The 22,861-nt window shown below is 34.3% G+C and overlaps 1 protein-coding gene across 2 annotated transcripts in view; it reads left to right on the plus strand.

Moving 5' to 3' along the window:
• Positions 1–20,455, plus strand: part of TMEM64 (transmembrane protein 64) — a 30,299-nt gene extending 9,844 nt beyond the window's left edge. The window contains exons 2-3 of one of the 2 annotated variants that reach the window (XM_036735319.1): positions 11,397–11,552; positions 19,957–20,455. In XM_036735319.1, the coding sequence (XP_036591214.1) occupies positions 11,397–11,552; positions 19,957–20,148 (348 nt within the window). In that variant the 3' untranslated portion in view covers positions 20,149–20,455. The remainder of the gene's footprint in view (positions 1–11,396; positions 11,553–19,956) is intronic. The other variant, XM_036735329.1, reaches the window with a different exon arrangement.
• Positions 20,456–22,861: the final 2,406 nt, after the last annotated feature.

Consider the following 22,861-nt stretch of genomic DNA (forward strand, 5'->3'; position numbering starts at 1 on the left):
TATTTCTTAGCCAGTGCCAAATAGTTTTGATGATTGCCACTTTATAAAATAGTTTTAGATCTGGTACTGCTAGGCCATCTTCCTTTGCATTTTTTTCATTAATTCCCTTGATATTCTTGACCTTTTGTTATTCCAGATGACTTTTGTTATTATTTTCTTTAGTCTCTATAAAATATTTTTTTGGTAGTTTGATTGTTATAGCACCGAATTGCTGTAGATTGAATTGACATTTTTATTATATTAGCTCAACCTACCCATGAACAATTGATATTCTTCCAGTTATTTAGATTTGACTATATTTGTTTGAAAAGTGTTTTGTAATTGTGTTCATATAGTTCCTGGGTTTGGCTTGGCACGTAGACTCCCAAGTATTTTATATTGTCTTCAGTTATTTGAAATGGAATTTCTTGTTCTGTCTCTTCTTGGTGAGCTATGTTCGTAATGCTGATGATTTATGTGGGTTTATTTTATATCCTTGCTAAAGTTGTTAATTATTGTTAATTATTTCAAGTAGTTTTTTTGTTAACTCTCTAGGATTCCCTAAGTACACCATCATATCATCTGCAAAGAGTGATAATTTTGTTTCCACATTGCCTATTCTAATTCCTTCAAATTTTTTTCTTCTCTTGTAGCTAAAGCTAGCATTTCTAGTACAGTATTGGAAAATAGTGGTGATGATAGGCAGTCTTGTTTCACCCCTGTTCTTAATAGAGAGGCTTCTAGTATATCCCCATTACAGATAATGCTTGCTGATGGTTTTAGATAGATATTACTTGTCATTTGAAGGAAAGCTCAATTTATTCCTGTCATCTGTACTGTTTTTAATAGGAATGGGTGCTATATTTTGTCAAAAGTTTTTTTTCTGCATCTATTGAGATAATCACATCATTTCTGTTGGTTTAGTTATTAATATGGTCAGTCATGCTAATAGTTTTCCTCATATTGAACCGTCTCTACATTCCTGATATAAATCTCACCTGGTCAAAGTTTATTATCCTGGTGATAAATTGCTGTAATCTCTTTGCTAATATTTTATTTAAAATTTTGGCATTAGTATTCATTAGGGAAATTGGTCTATAATTTTCTTTCTCTGTTTTGGCTCTTTCCTGATTTAGGTACCATCACCATATTTTTGTCATAAAAGGAATTTGGTAGGACTCCTTCTTCACTATTTTTCCAAATAGTTTATATTTTATTGGAATTAATTGTTCTTTAAATGTTTGTTAGAATTCACTTATATATCCTTTTTCGTAGGGAATTCATTGATGACTTGTTCAATTTCTTTTTCTAAAATGGGATTATTTAGATATTTTATTTCCTCTTCTGTTAATCTGAGAAATTTATGTATTTGTAAATATCCCCCCATTTAACTTAGATTGTCAAATTTATTGGCATATAGTTCTGTAAAATAGCTCCTAATTATTGCTTTAATTTCCTCTTCATTGGTGGTGAAGTCACCATTTTCATTTTTATACTAGTATTTTGATTTTCTTTTTTAAAATCTAAAAATCAATGGTTTATCTATTTTATTGTTTTTTCAAAAACCAGCCCTTAGTTTTATTTATTAATTTAATAGTTTTCTTTTAATTAATCTTTCTTTTGATTTTTAGAATTTCTTATTTGGTATTTAATTGGGGATTTTTAACTTGTCCTTTTTCTAGCTGTTAAAATTTCATGCCCAATTTATAGATCTGCTCTTTCTCGATTTAATTCATGTAAACATTTAGAGATATAAAATTTCTCCAAAGAATTGCTTTGGCAGCCTTCCATAAATTTTGGTATGCTGTCTCATTATTGCCATTCTCTCTGATGAAATTATTGATTGTTTCTATGATTTTTTTTATTTGACTCACTCATTCTTTAGGATTAGATTATTTAGTTTACAATTAATTTTTAATCTATCTTTCCATAGCCCTTATTTCATGTAATTGTCATTGTATTGTGATCTGAAAAGGATGCATTTAGTAGTCCTGCCTTTCTGCATTTGATTGTGAGGTTTTTATGCCCTAATACATGGTCAGTTTTTGTGTAGGTGTCATGTACCACTGACAAAAAGGTATGTTCTTTTCTATCCCCATTCAAATTTCTCCAGAGAGCTATCATATCTAACTTTTATAAAATTCTATTCATGTCCTTAACTTCTTTCTTATTTATTTTATGGTTAGAATTATCTAGTTCTGAGAGGAGGAGATCGAGGTCCCCCATTAGTATACTTTTGCTCTTTCTTCCTGTAACTCCCTTAACAACGTCTCTAAGAATTTGGTTACTATACCACTTGGTTACATATATGTTTAGTACTAGCATTACTTCATTGTCTGTGGTACATTTTAGCAAGACATGGTTTCCTTCTTTATCTCTTTTAATTAGATCAATTTTTGCTTTTGCTTTGTCTGAGATCAAGATTGCTACCCGTGTTTTATTCTGTTTGAGTGGGAGCATAATACATAATATATTCTGATCCAGCATTTTACCTTTACTCAGTGTGTCTTTTTGATTCAGATGTGTTTCTTCTAATCGATATACTGTTGGATTCTTGTTTTTAATCTGCTCTGTGGTTTGCTCTCATTTTATGGGAGAGTTCACCCCATTCATATTCACAGTTATCATTATTAACCGTGTTTTTCCTTCTATCCTATTTTCCTCCCTTTTTGTGCTTTTCTCTCTCTTTTCACCCTGTCCCTCCTCACCACTGTTTTGTCTCTGAACACCACTTCCCTCAATCTGCCTTCCATTCTGTCAGCCCTCCCCGTCCCTTTTCTTCCCCCTTTTCCCACCTGCTTCCATATGGGCTAAGACAGAGTGCATGTATTATTCTACCCAGTTGAGTGCATATGTTATTCCCTCTTTGAGCCAAATCTGATAAGGGTAAATTCAAACAGTACTCACTCCCCCACTTCTTTCTCTCTACTGTAATAGGTCTCCTCCCTTTTTTCCCCAGTACAGAGCTATTTTCACTTAATAATTATTTTTTTTAACATCAAAGTAAACTTTATACTCAAATTCTTTGTCTAAGTATGTTCCTTCTAACTGCCATAATAGAGACACAGTTCTTTTTTTCTTTCTTTCCTTTTTTTGAGGGGGGAGAAGCAATTGGGGTTAAGTGACTTGCCTGAGGTCACACAGCTAGTAAGTATCTGAGGTCAGATTTGAACTCAAGTCTGTCTGACCCCAAGACTGGTACTATCCACTGCACCACCTACCTGTCCCAGAGATAATGTTCTTAAGTGAAAAGTATCATCTTCCCATGTAGGGATGTAAAGAGTTTAACCTTATTGAATACCATGGTGTTTTATTTTTCTTTCCTGTTTACCTTTTTATGCTTCTCTTGAGTCTTATATTTGAAGATCCAATTTTCTGTTCACCTCTGTTCTTTTTGTCAGGAAAGTTTGAAAGTCCCCTGTTTCATTGAATGTCCACTTTTTCCCCTGAAAGATTTTGCTCAATTTTGCTGGGTAGTTGATTCTTGGTTGTAACCCAAGCTCTTTTGCCTCCTAGGATATCATATTCTAAGCCCTCCAATCCTTTAATGTAGAAGCTAAGACCTATATAACACTGACTGTGACTCCTTGACCTTTGAATTGTTTCTTTTTTTTTTTTTCAGGCTGCTTGTAGTATTTTCTCCTTGATCTGCTAGTTCTAGGATTTGGCTACAGTATTCCTTGGAGTTTTCATTTTGGGATCTCTTTCAAGAGGTTATTGGTGTATTCTTTCAATGACATTTTACCCTCTGGTTCTATGATACCAGAGCAGTTTTCCTTGATTTTGTTTGGCTTGCCTGAACACTGTCTGCTTTGCGCTGCATTCTCTTTTCCAGAGCTTTCCTCAAGTCCTTCTAAGTTATCTTAGGTGGGAAAATTGTTTCACTCCATCATCATGTGGATTCTGTCACTGTAGAATTCTTTCGGGGGTTTAATTTAATCTTATTTCTGAAACTGGGAGAGCTCAGGCAACTTCCTGGCTTCTCTCCGCCATCTTGGCTCCACTGTCTCATGAACTTTTAATAATGTCACTTTGTGGTTGTAGAATGCATTCAAATTCAAAATGCTTTAACTTAGAATATTACTATCTCAGTATTTAAGTGTTCTATGTAAAAATGAGCTAAGTTTTTTTTTAATAAATAAACTCACTTTAATAATTATACAAATAAAAAGTAAAGGTGCTTATAAGTCATTCTATTGATTTTTTTCTGTGTCCTGGAAGATAGCAGACTTCAACTTCAGTGACTCACTCAACAGTGAGAGATCTAAAGATAGAGATTCCTCTGCTGAAAATTTTCTGTTGCCAGCTGCCTAAATATCATATTCAGAGATGAAGACAGGATGTTTCTCCTGTTGAAAATTAAGTACTAGTTTAGGAAGGTATTGACTACTATTGTTAGCTTCTGTTTGCTACCATGTAATGGAGTGAATCAGTTCCTTTTGACTTGGATGAGAATATGAAATGGAATGGAAAAACATTTATTAAACACTTACTATGTACTTACTGTATATGTAATCTTATGACAGTGAACAAATACTCAACATTTTATCTTTACTTTAAAACCTCCATTTGAGAAGCTTTGATCAACTCCATTGGTGTAGCTTATATTCCCTGTGATGAGGATTATAGGATTTCCTCAGAATTGGGAGATATAGAACCTGTGCTATAACTCCATTGTTGTTGTTCCAATAGATTCTAGGGTCAAGGATGTTTTTCCTAAAAATTTTTTTGTTTTCATGATTAAATGGATCTGCAGTTTCATCTGTAGATGTTGGCTCTGTCAACACAACAACAATACACATTTATTGAGCACCTACCATGTACAGATAGAAGCTTCTCCATGCCTTTTCACATCCTGTGTAATTCTTTTCCATAAACCTTCCTTTGGCAATCTACCTCTTACTAGAAGACTTTTTTTTAAAAAATAAGATTATCATCATAGCACTTAGGCAGTCTATCTCTGACTTTTTTCCTGGTTTATGACCAACCTTGTATGCTTCCAAAAACAGCTTTAAAAATTGTCCAAGAGAAATCTTCATTGGTAATATGCTACAATATTTGCATCTGTTTGTGCCTTTTGGGTTACTTGTAGTTTTCATTATTCTAAGACTGCAATATTCCATGATTCATATCCATCTAACTTTGTTGGGTAATGTTGGTTTTTGTGGCAATGTGTAGTTTGAAATCATTCTCCTCTCAGCCCAGCCCATTGTCTAAGAAGGCTTATTTAGGATCAATATATTGACAGAATGACCCAACAAACTTCCTCTAATCACGTGTGTTATTGTGAATAAGCATTTTCTTTCATCCTATTTTAAGTTTGTTTGGCATTGTTACGAGTTTCACTGAGGAACTTATAGTAATTTTCTAGGGCTCCAATTAGAGATGCATATTGCCTCTTTTTTTTAGAGGAGAGATTTTCACTTCTTTGACTATCCAGAGGCAGCACTCAAAATAATGGGTGGAAATTGCAGAGAGGTAAATTTAAACCTGATGTAAGGAGAAACTTGTTAAAAATCAGAGCTATCCAAAAGAAGAAGTATCTTGGGAGATGAATTGAGTTTCCTTCTCACTGGAGGCCTTCAAGCAAGGTCTGGTTGACCGTGTTTTGAGATTGTTGTAAGAGGAATTCTTGTTTAAATACGAATTGGGCTCTGTGATTCCTACGAACTGTGAGATTCTATGATACTATAGTATAGTGTCTTTTTCAGGCATGAACATTTGGCGTATGTCAGCATCAAAGGTAGAATCTTCTTTTATTTTAATTTTGCTTAGTATATCCTCCAAGATACTGGTGAACACACCTCTGGAGAAAATATCTTTCTGTCTTGTACATCTTATTTCATGTCAGTACTCAGATCATTGAACAAGATTATTTCTTTGATCACATCTGTCGTAGAGTTTGATATAATTTAAATGTAATACATGAGATATTCTTTGAGGTGAGATTTAAAGGATGGATTTTGTTTTACTGAGTCAAATGCTTTTAGAAATAAATAATATAGTAGAAGAATTGTGTTTATGCTTCTCATTGAATAATGTTATTTTCTAGATATAATCTGCTTTAGAATGTCATCTATCTGTGAGAGTCTACTTCTTTCCTTTTAATCAAAAATATTCTTTATTATTCATAAAATGTTCTCAGAAAGATTTTATTGAAATGAGAAAGTGGTCATATAGGCTTGTCTTGAGTCACTTATTGGGGATTAGGAAATGTAATCCGTAGAAATCTTACACTCCTTGAGATATCTTGAAAATTGATCTCCTAGGCAATTTTAAAATTATATTACTTGTATTAAAATTTTCTTTAGCATTTCTTTATATCTCCTTCAGTACCATTTTCACTTTCTCACATAGTATATTGGATACTGAGGTGTTAGAGGTTTGATATTTCATTAGTGATGATCACCATAAAAATGTCTGCAGATCTGTTGCATTTTGGTCTTTGCATTGGACAGGTGGGTAAGGTATAAGAAGGCTGGAAAGATAGGAGGAATCCTTATTGTAAAGGGCTTTGAATGTCACCAGACCATTTAAGTTTGATCCTAGAGGTGAAAGGGAGCCACTGGAGTACATTGAGTTGGGGGATGACATGGTTAGGACTTGTGCTTCTGGAAGGTCAGTTTGACAGCTGAGTGGAGGCCCACTAGCAGGCTATTGCAGTAATCCAGGGATGGGGTAAGGAGGGCCTGAAGTAGGGTAGCAGCAATGTCAGAGGAGAGAAGGAGCCTTTTATAATAGATGTTATAAAGGTAGAATTGAGAGGATGTAGCAGGTGTTTGGACATGTGAGGCCACAGAGAGTGAGGAGTTATGGATGACACCTGAGTTGTAAGTGTGGGTGACTTATTCTCTGATTTCATTTACAATTTGGGGGTATTGTAGAATGGAATCCTGTTTAGATGTAGGTCAAAATAGATGAACTCTGAAGTTCCTTTGGAATTCAAATTCCTATAATTGTGTTTTCAAGATGGTCTAGCTTGATCTTATCTCTTTCACGCTCTTCAGGGAGAATATTGCAAGATATTCTTCATTTTACCTGTATATTTTTCGTACTTGTTTGTCTGATTTGTAGTAGTAATTAATGCCTACATGTACGTAACTCAGTTCTTCTAGTAGTTTGTCAGTTCCTTCGTCATCACCCAAAATGGCATACAAAAAGTGCTAGCAGTTAAATTAATCATAGGATCTAGAGCTGGCAAGGAACCTTAAGACATGATCTAGTTCAACCCTCTCATTTTACGTTAAGGCCCAGAGAAGTTACACGATTTACTCAGGGTCACACAATTATTAAGTAGTGAAATTAGGATTTAAAACTAAGTTAACCAAATGAAGTATTCTTTTTGCTATACCATATTCCCCAAGTCTAGAAGAGATATGACAAAAACAGATAGCTATGATATATAATGTCATATAAATTCACTAAAGTTATAAAACAAAGTTTTATATTAGATTGGGGGGAGGGATGAAGATTTCACATAGGGACATTATTTCATAGAGGTTCATGACTCTTGTGTATGTCAGGGACCCCTTCTCATAATAAAGTTTTTAAATGCATAAAATTCTCTGTGCTGTTTGGCTTGATGATTTAATCAGCTCCCATGAATTCCATTATAATTTCTGCAGATGATTCTCAGATCTATTTATCCAGCTGTGACTTCTATCTTGACCTCCATTTTTGCATCTCCAACTGCTTGACATCTTGAACTGGATGTTCCGTAGATATCTTAAATTCATCATTTCCAAAACTGAACTAAGTCTTCTCCTACCTTCTGGATTACAGTCAAGGGTACCCTTATCCTTTCAGTCATCCAGGCTTGCAAAGGTGTTATCCTTGGCTCTTCCCTCTCATCTCTCCCATGTGCACTAAGTGCCAAGTCATCTCAATTCTACCTTTTATAATTTCCTGTACGCCCCTTCTTTCTCTGACATTGACACCACCCTGGTGCAGGTCCTTCTCACCTCATCCTTGGACTATTATAGAAGCCTGATGGTTGGTCTCCCTGTCTATTTCTGCTCATCTTAGACTTAGTTGCCAAATTGATCTTCTAAAGCAAAAATCTGATTATGTCATCCTCCTATTCAATAAATTCCAGTGGCTTCCTTTTACCTTTAAGAGCAAATATAAAATACTCTATTTAGCATTCAAAACCTGTTATAACCTAGCTCCTTTCTGTCTTTCCTGACTTCTTGTACTCCCTTCCCTGTATTTGGCAGTCTACGATACTGTCTTCACAGCTACTTTTCACACATGATACTCCATCTTCCAGTTCTTGCATTTTCATTGGCTGTTTCCTGTTTCTGGAATTTTCTCCCTCATCTCTTCTTCCTGCTTGTCTGGTTTCCTTCAAATTCTACCTAAAATCCCATCTTCTACAAAAAGTCTTTCCTAATTCTACTCTTCATTCTAGTTCCTTCTCTGCGATTACCTCCACTTTATCCTATTTTTCTGAACTTGTTTGTACATAGTTCTTTGCATGATGTCTCCCATTGAACTCCTTGAGAGCAGTGGCTATTTTCTTTTTGTTTTGCCTTTCTTTTTATCCCCAGCCCTTAATATTGTGCATAGTAAATAGCAGGTGCTTTATAAATGCTTTTGAATGAATACAAAGGAAACCAGTTATTTTGAAATATAGTTATCAATATATTTAAAAAAACAAGTCAGGAATAGCAAGTTAAGAACCTCTAAACCAGGAGGGGTTTAATTTGGGCTTTAAAGGATGTATTAGAATTCAGTAGATAGGATTGGAGAGGGAGAGGGTTTGAGATATAGGAAAACAATGTAAGCAAGGTCACAGCATCAGGGGAGTATATTCAGGAAACAGTAGTTGAATTTGGCTAAATTAGGGAAATCAATGAAGGGAGAAATATGACTAGAAAGATAGGATAGTATCAGGTCACAGAGTATTAGGAAAAAACGTGTTTAGGAGATACTAGGGTGTTGCTGAAGATTTTTGAGCAGCGGAGTGGCGTATAACCAAGACTGTTCTAGAAGCAGCTTGAAGAAAAAAAATGACTTTGAAGTTGGAAAAATCTTTTAGGTGACTATTACAGGAATCTAATTCAGTGATGATAAGGAGAACTTGGTTGCAATATGAAAAGAAGAGACAGTTCCAGAAGTTGGGTTGATTGGACTTGAACATTGGATGTGGAAGGTGATGGACACAGAAAATTGAAAGATAGCCTGAGATTTTGAGTGTGGGAAAAACTGCAGGTACAAAGAGTGACCTCAAGAGGAGCACATTATGGAAAAGTTAATAATGCTTTTAGTTGTATTGATTATGAAGTACCAGAAGAATATCTCGGTAGAGAGATCTTATGGGTAGTTGAAGATGTAGATCTCTCCCCAGAAGAGAGGAGCATGCCAGTGGTATAAAAATGAGGATGCCAAGTGAAAGAGTGAGAGTAGCCAAAAGCCAAATTGTTCTTAGTCAGCACCTTGAAGAACGCTTGTATTAATAGAAACAGGAAGACAGTGAGGATTCTGCAAAAGAGAAGGAGGTCTTAGAGAAATAAATGGGAAAATAAATAAAATTAAAAATTAAAAGGAAAAGGGAGTATGTAGTAGGAAGTAGTGATCTCTCATGTTAGAAGGTGTAGAAAGCTCAAGAAGGATGAGAAATAAAAACATAAATCAGATCGAAGGTCTTTGAAGGAAGTCTTGACTTTTGATAGGCAGTAGGATGGTGGGGATGGAGACCAGATTACAGCAGAGGAAAGAGTGGGTACTAATGAAATGGAAGAATTGGACATAGATAGCTTTTCTAAGGTTTAGTAGTGACAGAGAGAAGAGAGATGAAAATGTAGCTGAATGAAGAAAGCTTTAAGTGGTGTCCACATCAGGGGAAATAGTCCCAACTTCTTTGCTGTGTTCTAATATATGAGGTATTGTGTTGAGCTTCATGCACTACATTTTTCCCTTTCCTTTTTAGACAATTTATATTAAATCTTATTTTTTTAAAATTTTGAATTCCACATTTTCTCCCTCTCTCTTGCCCTTCTCCCACTCATTGAGAAGGCAGTGTATCAATTACACATATAAAATCATGCAAAACATTTCCATATGAGCCATCTTGTAAAAAAAAAAGAACAAGAAAAATAAAGAAAATAGAAAATACTATGTTTCACTTTTCACTTAGAGTTTTTACCAGTTCTCTCTCTGGATTTGTTCTGTAAAATTTGGATTCGGTTAAAAGGCTGCACTTAAGGATCTAGAAGGCCACATGTGGCCTCAAGGCTGCGGGTTCCCCACCCCTGATCTAGGATGTCTGGTTTTGAGACAGCAGATATTTATTCTTTTGGAGGTCTGGTATTTCCCGAAAAAGCACAGCTTAGAAAATTTGTTTAGGAGAAGGAATGAGCACACGCTTGCTATTAAAATTATTCAGGGTGATGTTTTCAGTCATCTAATGTAAATATTTAAACTATAAGGATCAATTCTTAGGTGAAGTCTAGGGCCAATTCATTTTCAGTGATTAGAAGAAATAAGCTTTTTAAGAAATATCTTATGTTAAGTTCTTCAAAAGAGAAAGATACACAAAATGTAGAGGATGAGAAAAAAAGATTTCTTTGGTCAGGCTGTAATATTTAAAGGTTTGACAATTCAGTTTGTTCTTGATTTCCATTTTTATGTTATAATGTATGTTTAAGAGTTTGTTTTTAAGTGTCAGAAATCTATCGTAGACATAATTCAATTGTATATGGTTGATTTCATAGATGAATGTTGTTACTGGAATTGTAATTAGTAACATGTAATTAGAACACTTCTGTTGTAACTACACATTTGCTTTCTGACATTTTAGAATTCAAAGCATTAATTTTTTCTCTGAAAGGTATATGTTATAACTTTTAGTACTATATCGATACAGACTAATTTTCATACTTATTTCATTTTATTATTATTATATTGCCTTTTGTAACAATGTACATAATTAGTTTTATTAAAAAATAATTGTTAATTGAGAGGCAGTGTTATATAGTAGATAGAAAGCTGGTTTCTGGAGTCAGGAAGAAGAGGCAGAGTCAATTCCCACCTCTGACACATACAGTCTGTATAACCCTGGATAACCCACTTAAACTCTCATTTTAAACTTAAATTTTATACTTAAAATTTCCAAGAGTAGAAATTGTGGAGAAGATGCTGATTTGCATTGTTCGAGGAACTCCTTACCAGGCATTCCTTACATTGATTTTCTAATTATTTAAACTGAGATGTTTATAATAGCTTTATTGGGCACATAAAGATAGTTAGTTTAAATGAATAGTAAAGTTTATGTACATCTTATACAGCCCTTGTCTTTTTTTAAGAAATCAAATATTTTTACTTGAAGATATTTTAGTTCGTCTCGTAGAAACAGTTTTTGTTCAATTAGAATGATATTAAATAATGCATTCCTCCTTTTTAATCTACTATTTTAGATTACAGATCTTTCATTACCCAACTATTTGATGGCATCTTCAGTTGGACTGCTTCCTACCCAGCTTCTAAATTCTTATTTGGGTACCACCTTGCGTACAATGGAGGATGTTATCGCAGAACAGAGTTTTAGTGGCTATTTTGTTTTTTGTTTACAGGTAAGTTTGGGTGAATAGTTGAATTTTAGTGTTGATTTTGAAAAAACTTGACACTTTGATAAAAATGGTTTGACAAAGATCTTCCCCTTTGTTTTCTTGCTTGAGCAATGCTGTCTTAAATTATAATCATATTTAATCCCTATGTAATACATATACCTTATGTGTGTACCTTTGGGCAAATATTGTTATTTCTTAGAGGGGAAGGAAGAACAAAAAACAAGGTGTTACCATAAAGCGAGGTGTGATGCAGTTAGTTTTGCTTTTGTGTTTTTTCATAAGTCTTGGAAAGTATTACAATATCCTTTATATGTAATGTATTCCATTCTAATTCCAGTTGGAGTTCTGGCATGGGTATGCAACTAGTTTGGAATTTTTAGAACATTTTTCATTCCACAAAGTGTGCTGATAGTACTGATTTTTGGGGGGGTGAAGAACAGGGGTGGTGGTGGTGGTTGTAGTAGTGCATAGAAGCTCCTTTCATCAATATAGAGCTGCAGTTGCTCTGCAGTTTAGCTTTTGAGAGCTAACTGGAACATGGAGAGGGTAAATGACTTGACCATGGTCACAGAGCTAGTATGTGACAGAGGCAGAATTTGAACCCACGTCTTGTTGACTCCAAGGTTATCCATCCCTCTATTCACTACTTTTGATAGTATCACTAAATAAATAGTATTTTGATTTTATTTTATTGTTAATTCATTGAGAATGAACAGCACAAATACATTCAACCGTCTTTAAATTGCACACAGGAAGAGTCCATCAGAAAGTCATTTGATAATGATACTTTTATTTCCTGAGACTGACCCAAATTAAGTAGTTGATAGGGTGAGCTGATAAAACTGTAGCAGTATTATATTAGATTACTTTTTCAGATTTGCAGAGGCAACAACTAAATGGTTTTGACATATATATCAGTTGAACATAAGAAACTATGATTGAAAATTTACAGTTGGGGCTGTGCTTTATAAATTCTCAGGATTATATTGATATCAGAAAATGTGATAATTAAGTATGGAGCCAAAGTTAATTTTCTCTGTGCTTCTGATATAAAAGTTTAATAAGAAGGCCTTGGAACATTTATATTTGTATCTTGATTAAAATTTAAGTTAAAATGAAGTACTGGTTTTGAAATAAGTTTATGTTCTTGTTGAAGTTTAGGATTTTGCTCCTCATTATAATTTATTTTGATAACATAATTTATCAGCAGAATCTAATTTCATTTAATAAAAATGAGACTTTAGGATTAGACTTTGCCATTATGTAATTTAAAGTGTTCTGGAATTTTGTATAAACAGAAAATAAATCCTCATTAAGTGGAATTTCTATGCACTTGCAATTTAATATTAATTAATCGTTATGGCCTTGAGCTTCTACAAGATTTAGAAGTACCTTTTGAATCATCAAGGAAAGATTGTTATGTTTAGAATTATATAGTATTCAAACTTTAAAAAATTACTAAGCCACTATAACTTAAATATACTTTTCAGAATACTTCATTCTGTATTGTTTAAAAATTCTTATAATATTTGTAAATTAGAATTTATTTATTGCATTTCTATTCTGGGTTGTTTAATGGAACTTTAACAGATTGAAAGAATTAATGTTCATTCTTTGTCAAGGATGCTGGTTCCCTAAAATATGAGAAGGGCGTCTTTTTCTAGCTATTCTTTTGCCTCTTTAAATGAGAACTGGAAGACTTAAGATATCAGTGGGGGTAATTAAAATGTAACAGGTTCCTTAGAAATGAAAACACTTGGGATTCAAATGGAAATGGTAGTTCAGACTTAGTTCAAACATTCAGAGAGAGAGAGAAACTTAAAGGATATTTATTCATTGAACCAAGTAAAGCATGTTGACCCTAAAAATCTTTTTTTTGCTTCCCCCAGAACCTAGTATCCTCTCAGTCTCCTGCCATAGTCCATCATTAGTAACTGTAAACATTCAGAATACCTCTGAGGTATAATTGCTGTTTGCCTTGTTATGTTATTAATGGGTTTAATTGAAATGAGTTTTACATTTTTATTCATTTCTGCCATGGAAGGACTGCAGCAAATTGCAGACTACAGGTGTGTGGTTTGAAGAGCTTACTGTACTCTTCCATAGCAAATTCCTGAAATTAGTGTTTGTTAGAATTAACATTCTCAGAATTCTTAGAGATAAAAGGAACCTTAAAATTTGCTGGATAACATATAAAGCTGAGAATAAGGCTTTATAAAAATTCTGGTATGCAAACAATTAGATGTTATCCAAGTCCTGACAGTCGTTGCCATGCTTGCTTAGCAATATCATTCTTCATAGTAGCAAGCCTCTTTATATCTTCTGTGGCAGAAAAGGGACAAGTCAAGCCCAACAGTCAAATAAATCAATAAATATTTATTAAGTGCCAAATATGTGCTAGGCACTGTTAAGCAGTGGGCATGCAAAGAAAGGTAAAAGACAGTTCTTGCTCTCAAGGAGCTCACAATGGGAGAGACAATACCAAAGCAAACCATGTACAAACAAGATATATAATGGATAGATTGGAGATAATCAATAGAGAAAGGCACTAGAATAAGGATCATCAGAAAAGGCTTTTCATAGAAAATGGGATTTTATCTGGGATTGAAGGAAGCCAGGAGGCAGAGATGAGGAGGGAAAGGCATGAGGGACAGCCAGTGAAAATGCCTAGAGTCTGGAGATGAAATGTCTTGTGCAAGTAACAGAGAGGTCAGAGTCACTGGATGTCAAAGTGTAAGAAGACTGGGAGGGAGGGAGGGAATGGAGAAGCTTGTGAAGAATTTTGAATACCAAATAGAAAAGTTTATATTTGATCCTGGAGGCGATAAGAAGCCACTGGAGTTTTTTGAATTGAATAGTTACACAGTCAGATCTGTGCTTTAGAAAGATTAATTTGACAGCTAGATAGAGGATGGACTAGAATGGGGAGAAACTTGAGGCAGGGAGACCAGAAAGCTCATTACTGAGGAGCAGCTGTCAGGACCACATAAGATTTAGTTACTGCTATAAAGGTGCAGAGAACTAAGAATGTGATATTTCAAAAGGCAAAATACAATTGAGTGAACGTATTGTTGTTTAGTTGTTCAGTCCTGTCTGATTCTTCGTGACCGCATGGACCATACCTTGCCAGGCCCTTCTGTCCTCTACTCTCTCCTGAAGTCTGTCCAAGCTCATGTTCATTGCTTCCATAACATTATTGATCCATCTCATCCTCTGCTATCCCCTTTTCCTTTTGCCTTCATCAGGGTCTTTTCCAGTGAGTTTCAAATTCTCATTATTTGGCCAAAGTATTTACGTTTTAATATTTGACCTTCCAATGAGTAGTCTGAATTAATATCTTTAAGTATTGACTGATTTGACCTCTTTGCTGTCCAAGGGGCTCTCTAAAGTCTTCTCCAGCACCACAGTTCAAAAGCATTGACTCTGCAGTGTTCAATAGTACAGCCATACGTTGCCCGTGGAAAAACCATAGCTTTGACTTTGGACTTTTGTTGGCAAGGTGACGTCTCTGCCTTTTAGTATGCTGTCCACATTTGCCATAGCTTTTCTTCCAAGGAGCAAGCATCTTTTAATTTCATGGCTGCAGTCACTATCTTCAGGGATCTTTGAGCCTAAGAACATAAAATCCGACACTACTTCCATTTCTTCTCCCTCTCTTTGTCAGGAATTGATGAGACCAGTTGCCAAGATGTTAGTTTTGTTGTGTTTTATTTTTTTTTTATGTTAAGCTTCAAGCCAGCTTTTACACTTTTTCCCTTTCATCCTCAAGAGACTTGATTCTTTTTCACTTTCTGCCATCAGAGTGGTATTGTCTGCGTATCTGAGATTGTTGATATTTCTCCAAGCAACCTTAATTTGATTTGTCCAGCCTGGCATTTTGCATGATGTACTCTGTATATAAGTTAAATAAATAAGGTGACAATATATAGCTTTGTTGTACTTCTTTTCCAATCTTAAACCAATTAGTTGTTCCATGTTTGGTTCTGATTGTTGCTTCTTGACCCACATATAGGTTCCTCAGGAGAAAAGTAAGATGATCTGATACTCCCATGTCTTTGAGTTCTTGACACATTTTGTTGTGATCCACATAGTCACAGGCTTTAGTGTAGTCAATGAAGCAGAAGTAGGTGTTTTTCTGGAACTCCTTTGCTTTCTCCATAATCCAGTGAATGTTGACAATTTGGTCTCTAGTTCTTCTGCCTCTTTGAAAATGAGCCTGCACTTCTGGTAATTCTCGCTTCACATGTTACTGAAACCTAGCTTGGAGAATTTTAAGCATACCTTGGTGGTATGCGAAATGAGCACAATTGTTATGTAACTTAAACGTTCCTTGGCATTGCCCTTCTTAAGGATTGGGATATAAACGGATCTTTTTCAAAACAGTGGTCACTGTTGAGTTCTCCAAATTTTCTGGTATGTTAATTGTAGCACTTTTATAGCATCATCTTTTAGGATTTTAAATAGCCCAACTAGAATTCTGTTACCTCCACTAGCCTAATTGTTAACCATGCTTCCTAAGGTCCACTTGATTTCATTCTCCATGATGTCTGACTCTAGAGAGTTAACATGCCCAACAAAACTGAATATAATCTTATAGGGTAAAAAAAATTGAACCCTTAATGAAATATGGCATTGCAACCAATCAGTAAACATTAAAATCCTACTGTGTGCCAGGAATACACATATTATAGGCTATAATCACATTATCACATTGCATTTACATTTGTTGAAATTATATCTTCATATAGACATGGATAAATAAAATATCCCTTAAACTATCTGTATCTGCATACAGACATAATTTCTCAAAATAAACCAGTACACAAAATATTAGCTTGAGGAAATGTCTAATGTTCATTGTAAACTAGAATACAAGAAATACTTTCCTGCTCTCCACACAAATATCGAAGTATACAGTCAAAAACAATACAGTTATAAACACAATGGATGTCTTCTGTAGTTTATGTTTATATTAAACATAAAGTAATCTGTAAATTATATTGGTTGTATCCAAATTCATAGTATAACCCCAACCTTTTAGGATCATTCAAAGCCATTAGAATTATAGACTGTGATCTCAGGTTAGCTGAATGAATAATACTTTTGATTATTTATATTCATTTTTTACTGAACTCCTCCTTCACACCTCTTCACTCCTTTGGGGCAGCTTACCTATTGTTCCCTAATTCGGAATACAGGGGGAATGATTGACAAAGAGAAATGTCTCTTCCATATGAGAACTAACAAGTAACTAATGCTGGGTTGCTAGTGCCTGCTTCTCCAAGGTCAGATGTATTTCTTGGTATCTTGAATTAAAATTCTAAATATGTTTTCCTTTGAAACAATGTTATAATTGAAATAATGCCATTACTATTATATTTGAGTTACATTAGACAACAAATAGAAGAAGCACCAGACTTGGAATTAGATGACCAGGGTTTAATTTGTTAGCTTCTCTCGCTACTGGGAGTAGAGGCAACTTTTGACCCTCAGTCTCTTTGGCTCTAAAGTGAGAAAATAGTACTTGTACTAACCACATCACAGAGTTATTATGTGGGAGGTGCATTGTTTTCCTGTTATGTACATGTGAGCAATTATTATTAACCTTTTGTTGTAGAAAATGGAGACTTAAAAGCTATGAAATTGTTTTAATGAGAAAATACAACCACCAAATTACTGTGAAGTTTGGAGACTGCCTTTCCCTTCTAATTCTAATTCATTTTATTGTTTTAATGTCTTCTTTTTGTTTTCAATGTTCATTGTTTTGTTTGTTGTGGTTTTATGGCCCAATTTAGAGTTGATTGAAATTTCATTTTGTTTCATGCTTAGCTGTGTGATATCCTGTCCATTTGCAAGTAGGAATGTTCTGTTAATGAGCTGCTTCTCACTCTATTGTAGAAGACTAATGAGATCTTAGTTGAAAGTGTAGGTAGTCATCTAGTCCTACCTTTTTGCTTAATACAGAAAACAAAACAAAACTCCCTTACATTATCACTAACAGATACTTATTTAGCACCTACTTGAAATATGTTTGGTGATGGGAGTTTGTAACTTAACGAGGTGGCTGATTCTAGTTTTGGAAAGCTTTAAGGAAGTTTTTTTTTTGAGGTGACATCAGCCTCCCCATAATTTCTACCCATTAGTACTAGTTCTGTCCTCTAGAATTAGAATAAGTATAATTCTTCTATCACAGCTCTTCAGATGTTTTAAGGCAGCCATTAACTTTCCTTCCCCTTCCTGCCCATGTTTTCTTTTCTTTAGGTTAAATATCCCTAACTCTTTCAGTTTGTCTGCCTTAATAACATAGCTTTCAGACTCTACATCTGTCTTAGTAGCTCTCTTCTGGATGTACTCCATTTTGTCTTTGTGGAACTTGGAGTTACACATAATACTCCAGGTATTATTTGACTGGCACAAAATAAACCTTCTTTGATCTATGACAGTGCTTCTGTAGTACTGTTTAAATATTCATTCATTCTTTTGTTAAATATTTTGTCTCTCTTGTGACTCTACATGAGTCTATAGTTCACTAAAAGCTCTACATCTTTTCCATATCAAGCCTATCAAAACAGTTTTTTTTTGCCTGAATGCAGTTCTAATTTATTTCTGTTTCATACTTTTAATTTTGATCTATTGTTCCAGGCTATCAGCATCTTCAGATTATTCTTAGATTTGATAAGCATACCTTTATTTCATCCTGATAGTTAAGAAAAATGTTGAATAGGATAGAATAAACAGCCTAGTGGTTGTTGTCCTGCCTTCTCAAAGAGGACCAAAATGACACCACTATGTATGTTAGAGTCAAGTTATAATGCTTCTAGCTGTGGCTGATTAGACCAGTATGAGCTTGGAATGCTCTACCATGGTTGGGCATAAATGGTCCATGTGAACTTTTGGGGTAGATTCTCTAAATTTGCGCGTCTCAAATTTCTTTTGAATTACTTCAATTCTTCTTTGCTTATAGAGCACAGCACCTTTTCTGATGAGGGTATGCCAGGCTGGGCAGTCCTGTGCCAGTGTCTCCCATGTCACACAATCAGTTCCAAAGTTCTTAAGAGGAACCTTGAGAGTGTCCTTATATCGCTTCTTCTGACTACCATGTGAGTGCTTGCCGTGTGAGTTCTCCATAAAATAGTCTTTTAGCCAAAAGTACTTTTGGCATTCGAACAACGTGGCCATCCTATCGGAGTTGTGCTCTCTACAGTAGAGTTTGAATGGTTGGCAGTTTAGTTTGAGGAAGAACCTCAGTGTCTGGCACCTTATCCTGCCAGGTGATCTTCATGAATCCTCTTCTCCCTCAGTATTCAGTGTCATTCCATGCTCAGTGAACTCCAGTGTCTCCCAGTCGCCTCCAAGATCAAATACAAAGTGTTCTGTTTGACATTCAAAGTCCTTCATAACGTGACTGTTTCCTTCTCTTCCAGTCTTACACCTTACTCCCCTCCATCTATCATGTGATCCAGTAACACTGGCCTTCTAATTTATGGGATACGACACCCCTCTCTCCAAACTCAATGCATTTTCACTGCTTTTCCCCAATCCTGGATTTCTCTCCCTCTCCCTCTCTGCCTTCTGGCTTCTCTAAAATCCCAACTTCTACAAGAAGCCACTCAACTGTTCTTTTCATGCTAGTGCCTTATCTTCTGATTATCTCCAGTTTTTCCTGTATAGATTCTGTGTGTATAAAGTTGTTTGCATGTTGTCTTCTCTTTGAACTGGGAACTCTTTGAGAGCAATGAGTTGGATTTTTTGTTATTATCGTTTTTTACCTTTGTTTCCCCAGCGTTTTGCACAGTGCCTGGTACATAGTAGGTGCTTAATAAATGCTTGGTGACTTGTATAAAACATACATAATTTGGATGAGCAAAAAGGAGCTGTGTAAGTCTGCCTTATTTACAATTTAAAAATAACTCATCAATTTTGGTTGCTTCTACCCTCAAGGAAAGGAGCTAAAGAAGATGAGAGTATATCACCACAGTAATAGTAGCATATAGTGCATTATACATATTTACTTGTAAATTTTTATAGACGTACACAAATATCTCATTTTATCCTAAGAACTCTGGGAGGTAGGTGCTATTATTATCCTTATTTTAAGTTGAGGAAACTGAGGCAAACAGCGGTTAAGTGACTTGTTCAGGGTTATATAGCTATAGTAAGTTTCTGAGTCTGGAGTCGAATGGTCTTTCTAATTCCAGGGCCAGCACTCTATCTACTATGCCACCTGCTAAATAATTTTCCCTTTTCCCTCTTCAATATTATTCTGTAATAGAGTTTCAAAAAACCCAATTATAGTAAGCATTTGTAGAAAGGATTTTATTTCTCCTTTGAATTTAAATATTTTTAAATTTTGAGTTTTTCCTTATACACATATTTTCAATTCTTAATGTTTCTCTTTTATTCACAGATTGTTATAAGTATAGGCCTCATGTTTTATGTAGTACATCGAGCTCAAGTGGAATTGAATGCAGCAATTGTAGCATGTGAAATGGAACTGAAAACCTCTATTGTTAAAGGCAATAAACCAAACACCAGTGGCTCTTCATTCTTCAGCAAGAGGACTCTAACATTTTCTGGAGGTGGAATCAATATTGTATGAGCCCAGTTAAAAATGTACATAATTATTAAGAACCTGATGTGTTGCTAAATGCCTAGAACTCACTTTAGTAGTGGCCAAAGTCAGGTTAGAAATTAAAATTCAAGTTGTATTATGGCACAACCAACTGACCAGTTCTTAAATTGCACAATGGATTTTTGTTTTGTTTTTAAGTGGAGGACCATTAAAGGGTAAAGAGTTTAAATCTAGTTGTAATTTTGACTGCACCTTTTTACCATTTATTATGCCTGTTATGGCCTGTAGGTCTGCACTTTAGTGACTTTTTGTTTTGTTTTGAAAATTATTTTATTTCTGTGTACCTTTTAAATGGAGAAAAAGCCCAATATTTTTCTTCATAGCATTTTTATTTATAAGTCTGTGAATAGTTGTATGTATCTTTTCTTATTGATAAAGAACCATAAAAGTATGCAATTTAGTGTACAATATTCTTGAATGTCCTTTGCTTTAGAAATATTTCTGGAACTGATAAGAAGTATTTTATATATTATGGGACCATTTGGCTTCCCCTTCCCTTTTTATTTAAAAAAAACAGACATTAACTTTTGGTTGAATGTATTTTTGTATATCATCAAATCATTGCAGGGCCATTTATGCATATTCACACAAGCTTATATCCTACATTGTGGGACTGAAGTGCTCTTAATATATCTTTTTTTATTTACACTGTGTAATATGCAAAGCAAAAGGGAAGCTATAGAATAGTTGATGGGCTGTGTAATGTCAATAAGGTTGGTTTAGAATTGAAATTTATGATCTAATTTTGTTACAGTGACATGTTACCCTCACAAGTTCTTTCATAAAAGGGCTGTTATATTGCAATTCTACTTTTAGGAACTTTTTTTAAAATACATTTTTTTCTTTTCAGTTTATAAAATAAGTTTAATTAGGCTTTTAAAAGGAGAAATTTCTCCCCTTAAAAATGCTGGAATTACTAATACTACAAATACAACACAGGTGGCCTTTAAAAAAAGCAATGCCTTTTTTCATGTAAAAATTAAGCTTTAAGCTTTAAAATAAACTTTATAGTTTTATTCAAGTATTTTTCCCCAGATTTCAGCTTTAAAAAAATAACTATATTACTGTTACGTGTCCAAATTTGGGGACATTTTCCTCTTTTTTAAAGAACAAGGTTCTTTTTTTTTTTTTTTTTTTTGGTTATTGTGGTTTTGGTAAGACTCAGGAATTCTGAAATGTGAAATTGGAATAAACACGGGGTCTTGGTTCTTCATTATGTAGCCCGAATTTAGTATATTCTTCGTATAGCACTTATGAGCATAGGTACAATATACTGTTTTTAGACATGTTTTTATACAGTGGATATGCATTCTTACCCATTTATCACCTTACATTTTAGCTTGAATTTGAATTTATAATTTGCTATTTACAAAGTGATTGTATATTTTTGTGTTAACTTAAAATTATGTTTTATATTATTTACTGTAATGAATCAGCAGTCTTATTACAGTGCCTCCTTCCATTTGTGTTGGCCTTTAGGGCCAAAATTTTGCCACTGATTTAGCAAAAATACATTATAAAAGAATATTTTAGAGGCAGAGGTTCTAGTCTGATTCTGGCGATGTATTTAATAATTTTGATATTTTGCCATTTTACAATCTTAGTTTTATTTAATCGTTCATATATTATATAGCTCACCCATTTTGAATCTTATGATCATGCAAACAGAACTGGATAGAGCTAATAGTGAAATTAAAAGACAATCAGTGCAAATACTCCAGAGGCATACAGAATACAAAACTGGCTTCTGATTTTTATTTTACATTTTCATGGATCACTAGTAGAAGAGAAAGTTGGTTCTTTCATTATTTGATACAAAATTATTTGGTAAAAAGCGATTTTATTCAACCAATGTGAGTGACAGTATACCCTGAATTTTGCCCTAGTTTGACTAATCTGGTAAAAGATTTAACAATGTTTTTTTTTTGTTGGTTGATTTCTTTAAATAAAAAAAGGTATGATCACATTAATGATTGTGTACATTGCTAATTGTTTAAAAATTCAGAAATATGTATTTTGAAGTGCATTTACTTACATAGCATTTTGTAACTTGAGTAACTTCAAGTTTTTTGGTAGTTTGAAATCAGTTCTTCCAGTTGCATTTTGATTGGTACTTGTAATACTTGTGTACAGATTAAAGAGTAATGTACATTTAAAAGGTTTTTTTCTGTATCCTGCCAATCATAATTTTATATAATAAATTCACTCAGATTGCTTAAAGAAAAATAGGTTGGATTGAATGTTCTTAAAATCTTGAAGGATCAGGAATTTATCTTCTTACTCCATTGTTTCTATCCTCTGTATAAACCCAAGCCCCTTATATCTTATTTTGATGAACACAGCAAGATTTTTTCAGGCTCCATACCACATAGCAAGTGTCTGGCTAATAATCAGTGTTTATTACACCTGCAACCCTGGTTTCAGCAGGCCATTTAACCCTGTTTGCTTTAGTTGCTTCACCTATAAAATGAGCTGGAGGAAGAAATGGTAAAACACTCCAGTATCTTTGCCAAGAAAACCCCAAATGGAGTCACAAAGAGTTGAATACTACTGAAACAACTAAACTAGTTATGATATAGCAGAGTTTAATGAAGACAATTAAGGATACTGTTTTTGCTTTGGTCTTAAAAAATCCCATAAGATAGGAATAGTAAAATCTTGATTTATTATGGTTAGCCCA

The sequence above is a fragment of the Trichosurus vulpecula genome, chromosome 1 (assembly GCF_011100635.1).
Source record: "Trichosurus vulpecula isolate mTriVul1 chromosome 1, mTriVul1.pri, whole genome shotgun sequence".
NCBI classification, from domain to species: Eukaryota; Metazoa; Chordata; class Mammalia; order Diprotodontia; family Phalangeridae; genus Trichosurus; species Trichosurus vulpecula.